General features: G+C 36.9%; 1 protein-coding gene across 1 annotated transcript in view; it reads right to left on the bottom strand.

The window, feature by feature from the left end:
- Positions 1 to 1,169: 1,169 nt before the first annotated feature.
- MROH9 (maestro heat-like repeat family member 9) overlaps positions 1,170 to 10,636 on the bottom strand; it is a 100,223-nt gene continuing 90,756 nt past the window's right edge. The window contains exons 21-22 of the mRNA XM_010836725.1: positions 3,640 to 3,702; positions 1,170 to 1,513 (exon numbers count right to left, since the gene is read on the bottom strand). Of these exons, the coding sequence (XP_010835027.1) occupies positions 1,170 to 1,513; positions 3,640 to 3,702 (407 nt within the window). The remainder of the gene's footprint in view (positions 1,514 to 3,639; positions 3,703 to 10,636) is intronic.

The following is a 10,636-nucleotide window of genomic DNA, read 5'->3' as shown; positions in this document are numbered from 1 at the left end:
GTGAACTGCAAGTTGACCCATCCCAAAGCCCACAGCACTGGAAGTGATGGAGGAAAAGGGGCTTTCCTCTAACTATAAGTAGATGTCCCTGTCGCTGGGATGGTTTATATTAGGATGTGACACAGGTGGGAGGAAGGTAAGGTGAGATGAGTGAAAAGATGAACCCGAAGTCTTAAGTCAGGCAAGATCACTGCAGATCAACATCTATATATCAACCTTCTTATAAACCAGAATAAAGTGTTAAACAGGATCCTGATGGCAATGGGGACCACTAATTATGTTGATTATGCAGTTTTCATTTCAAAAAGTTTAAAGCCATTAGCAGAGCACACTCTTCCCCTCAGGTTTCAACTCTCCTTATTCTTCTGTCCTTAACCATCTGTATCCACAACAAAGTCTCCAGCTTCCCCCAACACTCTTCTTGCCTCAGTATCTCTATCTGGAATAGTTTGTCTGCTCTCAATCTTCTTCCCCTGCAATGCTATTTCTTCCTTTGTAAATACTGCACAAGGAGATCAAACCAATCAATTCTGAAGGAAATCAACATTGAATATTCATTGGAAGAACTGATGCTTAAGCTCCAATACTTTGGCCACCTGATGGGAAGAGCTGACGCATTGGAAAAGACCTGATGCTGGGAAGGATTGAAGGCAAAAGGAAAAGGGGGCAGTGGAAGATGAGATGGTTAGATAGTATCACTGACTCAATGGACATGAATTTGAACAAACTCTGGGAGATAGTGAAATACAGAGGAGTCTGGCATGCTATAGTCTATGGGGTCACAGAGTCGAACTTGACTTAGGAACTGAACAATAACAGGCAGCATTCACTGCAGGATGGAAATAACAATACCATGTGTCTTCCTGAGGATGGAACCTTGTTGACATCATCCAAATACCCCCGCACAGTGTCTGGCACTTAGAAGATGTTCAGTAGGTAAGTATTGACCACATCAAGCTCCAAGAGTTTCTCATCAAACACTTTGCTTATATGTTTTTTCAGTTTTATTAGTGGTTTTGATGAAGTAAGGCTTTTTAATCACTGTCAGACAGAGAGAGGCTGGACATTTCTACATTTGAGTTAGAGGATCAAGAAGAGACTATAAAAGTTTCTTGCATCCTTCACAAAAGCATCTAAAAAGGACTCCAGTTATCAAGGGAGAAAGGAAATCACTTCTCTAACGAGGAGTGCTCCAAGGCACTGGGGAACCTTGCATTCTTTACTGATGCACCTTCATTCTTTACCAATACATCTTCATAATTATCTTTTGTGGTGGCTTCTTTATCACTCCTGATTTCTTTAATCCCCATAGGACTGCCTGTCAGGTCCTTGGGCGGGTTATAATTATAAAGAAGCTTCAGTTTTTTTAAGTAGATGAAGTTAAACAGTCTTTGGAAGCTTTGTTTAATATTTGAAGTGGTCAATTTATATGCTATTTCCATAAAAATTTTGTTTGTTTTTTCTGCCAGCTCTCTGATCACAGGATCTTCATCCCTAATCACTCGGTCAATAGCTGTAACAGTAGACAGGCCATTAATTCAAAGCATTGCTTTCATAGTCTGAGAAGATCTCAGACTCAAAACAGTCTCACCACCTTTCACAGGAGCCCCGCTGCCCTAATGTTTGTCACTTAGACAAATAGCATCCAGGAAGTTTTTGTCTTCTGTCCTCACTGGACCTCATTATGTGCTGAGGGCATATTATGTGTTGAGCATTCTGCTAGACAGCATAAACATATATTCATAAATAGGCTCAATATTGCTCAGAATAATGAAAAAAGTAGAATCAGTCTAAATGTTCATCAGCAGGAAAGGGCTTAAAGTTATTAATGGAATATCATAAAGCCAAGTAGAACATACATGTTAACATGATGATGTAGACTCATGTTTCTTAGCATGAAAAGATGTTTATGACATGAGTAAGTGAAAAAATTATAAAACAGTTATGATAGTTTAAAAAATAAATACACAATAGTTTATATTTTTTAAAAATACCTGCAATTAAATATATACAAAAATGCAAATATCGTTATATCCAGATGCTGAGCTTGTGGGAAGTTATTATTTTCTTTCTTAATAAAAAGAAATAGAGAAGGAAAAAACAGATAGATGTAGAAATGAGAGAAAAAGGAGAAGGAGCAGGAGGAGGAGGAAGAGAGCAAACAAAAATATCTGAGCAACATGGAGAGAGTGCTTTGCATTTAGCTGCTGCTGCTGCTAAGTCGCTTCAGTCGTGTCCGACTCTGTGCAACCCCGTAGACGGCAGCCCACCAGGCTTCCCCGTCCCTGGGATTCTCCAGGCAGCAGGCAGTCAATAAATATGAGTGAATGAAAAAATGAAAAAGGAAGAAAATGATGTGTCAGTGTAGGTTCATCAATTGTAACAAATATACCACTCTGCTGGGAGATGTTGGTAACAGGAGGAGGCTGTGCATGTGTGGGGGCAGGAGGTATACAGGAAATATCTAGTTTCTACTAATCTAAAATGTCTCTTCAATATAAAGTCTGCTACCAAAAGAAGGAAGGAAGGCAGCCACCTTATTTTCTGCTGCAACCTGTTTGAAATTCTGATCCTGAAGGGGAAATATGCAGAGGCCGAGAGAGATCCAAACATTTTGATAGAATAAGTATTGAAAAGTGAAAGTGAAAATCACTCAGTCGTATCCGAGTCTTTGCAACCCTATAATCCATAACACAAATGTAACACAAATTACAACATATGAGTGATAGTCGCTCCGTCCTGTCCAACTCTTTGCAACCCATGAACTGTCACCTGCCAGGCTCCTTTGTCCATGGAATTCTCCAGGCCAGAATACTGGAGTGGGTAGCCTTTCCCTTCTCCAGGGGATCTTCAAAACCCAGATTGAATCCAGGTCTCCCACATTGCAGGTGGATTCTTTACCATCTGAACTTCCAGGGAAGCCCAAGAATACTGGAGTGGGTAGCCTATCCCTTCTCCAGTGGATCTTTCCGACCCAGGAATAGAACTGGGGTCTCCTGCATTGCAGGCGGATTCTTTACCAAATGAGCTATCAGGGAAGCCCAAGTCACTCAGTCATGTCTGACTCTGTGATCCCATGGACTATACAGTTAGCCTTTCCCTTCTCCAGGGGGTCTTCCCAAACCAGGGATCAAACCAGGGTCTCTTGTATTGCAGGTGGATTCTTTACCAACTGAGCTATCAGAGAAGCTCTTCTGATGCAAGTACATATTGCTATCTCCTAAAATGTAAATTCTCTAAGGGAAGGGACTTTGCTTTGTCTGCTGCTGTATGTCCTGCTCTTAGAATAGTGCTATCATATTGTAGATGCCAGATAAATATTTGTTGAATGGATTAATGAGTGATTGAATTCTTAACTCTCTGTAGTTCCTAAGGATTCTAGGATGATAGCTAGGTCTTAGATAATGAGAGGGGTAGATGGAGAGATTGAAGCAGAGAAAGATAGAGGGAAAGAATAAAAAGTAAAAAAATATGCACCTTATCCCAGTCCTTCTACTGATTTCCCCTTAACCACCTAACTACCTCTATAGCACTTTCCCATCCCTGGCATCACTATAGAGCTCAGATATAAATGGAATCACAAATAGGGAAGTTATTTAGACCTATATATAAAGATTTCATTATAATTTCAACACTTACCCTCAAGCATGACATCAATTTCATCTCTGAGCAGTAAATGGCCACCCAATTTTGCCAAGTACCCTATGCACAAATTAAAATTAAAGTTACCCCAAAATACATTATGAAAATACATTATCTGATAGTATCTACCTTCAGTGCTTTCTTCAAAGCAAAACATCTCTAGATTATTCTTGAATAATTAGTGATTTCAAATAATTAATAAATCTTTATTGAGATATATGTGTGTATATAAATGTGCACAAATCACATTTGTACACCTTAATATATGACCAGAGTGAATACTTCTAGCTACCACCTAGGCCTTTAAATAGAATATTACCATTATCCTAGGAGCCTCCTTTATGCCCTTCCCAATTTCCTCCTTCACCTTTCAGAATACATTCTTTTGCTCAACACTACATTGTGAGATTCATCCTGTTTTTAAACATAGCAATAGTTCATTCATTTCCATTGCTTCATGACAGAGGTTAGCAGTGTTCTCTCAAAACAGAGTCATGCTTATTAGCTTATTTGCTTATGGATCATCTCCAGCTTTTCTCACCCTACAAACAGCAGAGTTGAGTGGTTGCCACAGAGCCTGGTATTCAAAGCCTGAAATATTTCCTATCTGGTTCTTCACAGAAAGAGTTTTCTGAATGCTTTTTGTATGATATGCCATCTTATTAATGCATCACTTTTTAGCCATTGTGCTTATGATGGACAGTGTGTTGTTTTTAATTTGAGGCTATTATGAATAGTGATGTTATTGTGGGCATTCTTGTACATGAACTTTGGTGTAGATTTATATGCATTACTGTTTGGTGTATAGCTAGGAGTGGACTTACTAGCTAATAAATATGCTTATGGTCACCTTTAATCATTACTGCAAAAGAGTTGCCAAGGTGATTGTTCCAATTTTCACTCCCACCAGCATTGTACGAACATTTCTACTGCTCTCCATCCTTTCTAACATTGATAATTGTTAGTCAATCTTTCAGTCAATCTCATGGATTTGGTGGTATTATTATACTGGATATACAAATTGGATATATAATTTTATATATGTTGAATATATAATTAGATATATAATTTGGTATATTGGATATACAGTTGTATATTTCTTTTGCAAAGCATCTGTTCTGTATGTCTCTTGCCTGTTTTTCTATTGAGTTGTTTTAAAATTATTTATTTTGGGGCATTTTAAATTCTGATTACTACTCTTTTAAAAATATTACACCTATTACAAACATTTTCTCCTACCCAAGGGCAAAACTTTTCCATTTGTACTTTTCTTTTTGATAAGCAGAATTATTTATTTTTTGGCTGTGCTGGATCTTTGCTGCTGTGCAGGGGTTTTTCTCTAGTTACGGCTAGTGGGGGCAACTCGTGGTGGCTTCTCTTGTTTGGATCACAAGCTCTAGAGCACAGGGTCCACAGCTGTGGCACACTGGCTTAGTTGTCCTGAGGCATGTGGTATCTTTCCAGACCAGGGATCAAACCTGTGACCCTTGCACTGGCAGGTGGGATTCTTAACTGCTGGTCCACCAGAGAAGTCCTCTAATTTTATTGCAGTCCAATTTACAATTAGTAAATTTTGGGCTCCTGATAGGAAATTTTTGCTGTCTCAAGGTCATAAAGATATTCTCCCATATTTACTTTTGGAAACTTTATTGTTTTACCCTTTCGCATTTATGTATTTCAAATTCAACTGCAATTATATGGCATAAAATAGGGGTTGATTAATTACTATTTAATTAATCTAGCACTATTAAGAGAGAAAAAAAAGTCCTCTCCTCATTGCTTTGTAGGATCATTTATATCAAAAATTATGTGAGGGTCAGTGTCTTAACTCCATTCTATCATTGTGCCATTTCTATATTACCTTAATATATGATGGGTCTTGATATCTGATAGTATAAATTATTCAACTTTGTGGGTTTTTTTCAAATTTTCTTGGCTATTCTCAAACCCTTAAATTTTCATGTAAAATAGAATCAACTTCTCATATTTCATATACATACACACCCAAAACTCCTGGTGAAATTTTTTTTGGAGTTGTGTCAAATATACCGATCAAGTTGAGGAGAGCTGACCATGTTACAATAAAAAACTTGTCAGAATTTTCTAGTTTTGTTTTGTTTTCTGTGTGTGTGTATGTATGTTTATGATTCAGAATTGTACCTCTTTCCTTAGTTTTATTTTGGGATATTTGATAAATTTTGGTGTAATGTATTAGGCATTAAAAGATTAATTTTCTAGTATTTATTGTTAAGTATGTAGAAACTCAGTTGATTTCTGTATATTGGTATTATATATAGAAAACTTGCTAAATTTAATTCCTATAGTTTTTATGAATTCTTTCCAATGTTCTAAATACTCAATTATTTATCTGCAAATTTTGGAAGTTTTATTTTCTTTTTTTCCAAACTTACCCATTTTATTTCTTGTTTTTACCTTATTTTAGTTTTGAAAAATTCTTGGTCATTATCTCTCTAAATATTTAGTCTTATTTTTTTTCCACTATCCTTATGAAAGTGTATATTAGGCCTTTTAACCATATCTCATGTTCTTATGCTTTTTTCATATTTTCCATTTTTATCTTTTCAAGTTTTGATCTTGAGGCTGAATATTTTATTCTGACATTTCTATTTTTTCTCTTCCTAAATTTATTTATTTTAAATTGAAGGATAAGTACAATGTTGTGTTGGTTTATTCTGACATTTCTAATTCTCTTAATCTCATTTCAGTTCTTTCTAATCTGCTGCTAACTTCATTCATTGAGATCTGCATTCTATCTCATTGTGTAATCTTTTGAACATACTAATCATATTTATTTTAAAGTTCATATCTGATAAAGTTGAATAACCACATGTACTAGATTCTGTTTCTACTGTTCTTCCTTGTAATTAAAAAAATCTAAATGATTTTTTAAATTAAATATCAGTTATAGTGTATACAGATTTGTGTTGATACTGTTAGTCTCTGAGCATTTTATTTTCTCCCAGAGAGGATTTGTTTTTGCTTTTTTGGCAGGCAGTAGGGCTAGAAGTATATCTCCTTAATTAGACCATGGAGTTAGATATTCAAAGATTCGATAATTATAAGGGTTGGTATATTTTTAGTTTACTCTTACTCCTAGGGTAGAGACATCAGGGATCGAGTGGAAAACTTGGGTGTTTTTACCAGGATCCCTCCTCATTGTCAATCTACTCTAAGTTTTGTTCCACCAGTTCAGTGAAACAGCTAAAATTTCTTCATAGTTTATCAGCCTCCCACTACCCTTTTTGAATATAGAATTGGAAAATCCATAAAGGAAAATAACCCCCAAATATCAGGCCTACTTCTTTTAGTTTTTCTACTCTTCACTGCCTTATAAAAGCTCTTAAATGTTTTCAGATAGACTTAAAAAATATTTTTATTGATATTCTTATTATCTTCCTTTTACACATCATAAAAATTCATGTTATTATTGTTTAGCCACTAAGTCATGTCTGACTCTTTTGTGACCTCATGGACTGTAGCCCCACCAGGCTCCTCTGTCCATGGAATTCTCCAGGCAAGAAGACTGGAGTGGGTTGCCAATTCCTTCTCCAGGGCATCTTCCCAACCCAGGGATCAAACCTGCATCTCCTGCATTGGCAGGCAGATTCTTTACCATTGAGCCCCCAGGGAAGCCTGAAAAAAATTCATAGGGATAAAGAAATTTGGTGAAGTTCACATGGCTAGTGGGTATTCATTCTGAGATTTCAATGGAAGCTTATATATTCTCACCAATATTTCACATTGCCCCTACCTCAGTTAAAATAGGGATCACAAAAATCACAGCAATACATTATTTTGATAATATGATTTACAGATAATAAAACTCGGGATATTCTCATTGACATGTGGAACATGGGCTTGAGAATTTAACACTGATGCTTAAAGACAAAGCCCTGTGTTGTGGAGGTATCCTTAACTGGCATACTTTTCCTTAATTTTGTAATCCAGTGTAATTCCTTTTAGAATTAGATTGAGGTTACAAATAAATGAATGAAAATTTCCTATGCCAGAGAATACTAATTTTCCCTATTGTCAAATTACTTCTGTATCTTTAGTTCTCTTACTAAAACTAAAGTGAGTTTTAGCTGGACACATGGTTGTTCAGCAGATGACTAGACTTTCAAGAGTTCTCTGCAGCTAGGTATGGTGACATGTCTATGTTCTGGGCAAATGATCATTTAGTAGGTTATATTCACTCTTTACAGAGATGGCTGTGTCCTCTTGATATATTTCCCTTCCCAGTTGACTGTTACATAGAAGTGATGGCAGGAGCTAGAGCAAACATCTTAGATCTGATGTAGGAAACTGTATGATGAGAATACAAGAGCAACAAAAGAACTGGCACTAGTCTACTTACACTAGGATTGGTAAATGGGAAAGAAAGCAGCTACTATCTTGTTTAAGCCATAATTAGGTTAACCCAGCGACACCTTTTACCCTTTATGTTTTTGCTTATTTCTTGGTGTAATACTGCTAATATTGTCTGTCTGCAATGCAGGAGACCCGGATTCGATTCCTGGGTTGGGAATATCCTCTGGAGAAGGAAATGGCAACTCACTCCAGTATTCTTGCCTGGAAAATCCCTTGGACAGAGGAGCCTGGTGGGCTACAGTCCATGGGGTCACAAAGAGTCAGACATGACTGAGTGACTAACACACACACAATACTGCTAAAATGCTGAAGTTAATCAGAAAAGACAAAGAAGGATAAAAACCACATGCTAAGAATGATAGCATTATAAATCCAATGATGCAGTGAATATCTATATACACATATCACTTCTCATATGTGAATATATCATAGGATAAATTCTTTTGGGGGGAGATTATTGTGTCAAAAGAATATGCATCTCACATTTGGATGGATATTGCCAAACTGTTCTTAGACATTGTAGCTATTTACACTAACCAGTAATGTGATTGTCTACTTCCTGTAACCTGGACAGAAATTTGTTGTTTTGTTCTTTGTCAGTTCGATGGATGGAAACACTTTATCAGTTCAGTTTGCATCACTTTTTGAATGAAGCTGTGAAAATTTTATGTATATGAACCAAATAAATTTTTTCCTGTATTTTGTCCATTTTTCTAGTGGGTTGTTTCTTTTCTTAGGGATTTGTAAAGATTCTTTGCTATGCCATGTTTAGTTGCTCAGCTGTGTCCAACTCTTTGCAACCCCATGGACAGTAGCCTGCCAGGCTCCTCTGTCCATGGGGATTCTCCAGGCAAGAATACAGGAGTGGGGTGTTATGCCCTCCTTCAGGGGATCTTCTCAAACCAGGGATCGAACACAGGTCTTTCGAATTCAGGCAGATTCTTTACCATCTGAGTCACCAGGGAAGCTCAAGAATACTGGAGTGGGTAGCTTATCCCTTCTCCAGGGGATTTTCCTGACCCAGGGTCAAACCAAGGTCTCCTGCATTGCACGCAGATTCCTTACCAGCTGAGCTACCAGTAAGAACTTATTCATCTTTTATATATGATATGTGTTATAAACATGTTTTATTACAATTTGCCTTTTGATTTTGTTTACAGTGGTTTTTACTTGCAGAAATGTTTACTTCTGAATAGTGTGTCAATTTTTTCTTTACGACTTTTACTTAGAATAATCTTACCTACCCCTTGATTATAAAGCAAATTCTTCTACATTTTGTTTACTTTTATTTATTATTATGGTTTCAGTTTTAGTATCTGAGCCTTTGACCATCTGGAATTTATCTAATGTAAAAATTAAAAGAGGGATAAAGTGATCAAAAAAATTCCAGATGGCTCACCAGATGTTCCCAAACCATTTAAGGAATATTTCATATTTTCATCACTAGTACTTAAAAACAATGATTCACTTTAAAAAATTGTATGTTTTAGCAGTTATTTTTGGATTGTATTTTATTCCATTTTCCTATTTATTCCACATGATTATAATTACTGTTGTGTTAGTTGCTCAGTCATGCCTGACTCTTTGTGACACCATAGCCCACCAGGCTCCTCTATCCATGGAATTCTCCAGTCAAGAATACTGCAGTAGTAGTATTCTACCTTCCTCCAGGGGATCTTTCGGACTCCAGGATCGAACCCAGGTCTCCTGCATTGCAGGTGGATTCTTAACTGAGCCACCAGGAAGCCCCACTGTAGCTATAGTAATATCTGATAAGGCTAGTCCGCTTTCTTTTTTGGTTAGAACTTCCTGGATATTCCTGCATGGTAACTTTTCTACATCAATTTTAAAATTAGCATGTCAGTTTTGAAAAAAGTCCCAGTGGTATTTTAATCGGCATCTCATTCCATGTACAAACTGATTTAGGAAACAATTAAAGGACAGAAATGGTATGGATCTAACAGAAGCAGAAGATATTAAGAAGGGAGAAGGCAATGGCAACCCACTCCAGTACTCTTGTAGAAGATATTAAGAAGAGGTGGCAAGAATACACAGAAGAACTGTACAAAAAAGATTTTCATGACCCAGATAATCATCATGGTGTGATCACTCACCTAGAGCCAGACATTCTGGAATGTGAAGTCAAGTGGGCCTTCAGAAACATCACTATGAACAAAACTAGTGGAGGTGATGAAATTCCAGTCGAGCTATTTGAAATCCTAAAAGATGATGCTGTGAAAGTGCTGCACTCTATATGCCAGCAAATTGGGAAAACTCAGCAGTGGCCACAGGACTGGAAAAAATCAGTTTTCATTCCAATCCCAAAGAAAGGCAATGCCAAAGAATGCTCAAACTACCGCACAATTGCATTTATCTCACACACTAGCAAAGTAATGCTCAAAATTCTCCAAGCCAGGCTTCAGCAATACATAAACCGTGAACTTCCAGATGCTCAAGCTCGTTTGAGAAAAGGCAGAGGAACCAGAGATCAAATTGCCAACATCTGCTGGATCATCAAAAAAGCAAGAGAGTTCCAGAAGAACATCTATTTCTGCTTTATTTACTATGACAAAGCCTTTGACTGTGTGGACCAAAATAAACT

Source organism: Bison bison, unplaced genomic scaffold (assembly GCF_000754665.1).
Source record: "Bison bison bison isolate TAMUID 2011002044 unplaced genomic scaffold, Bison_UMD1.0 scf7180017864064, whole genome shotgun sequence".
In the NCBI taxonomy this organism is placed as follows: Eukaryota; Metazoa; Chordata; class Mammalia; order Artiodactyla; family Bovidae; genus Bison; species Bison bison.
The sequence above is the reverse complement of the archived record's forward strand: the minus strand, read 5'-3'. Positions and strand labels throughout refer to the sequence as shown.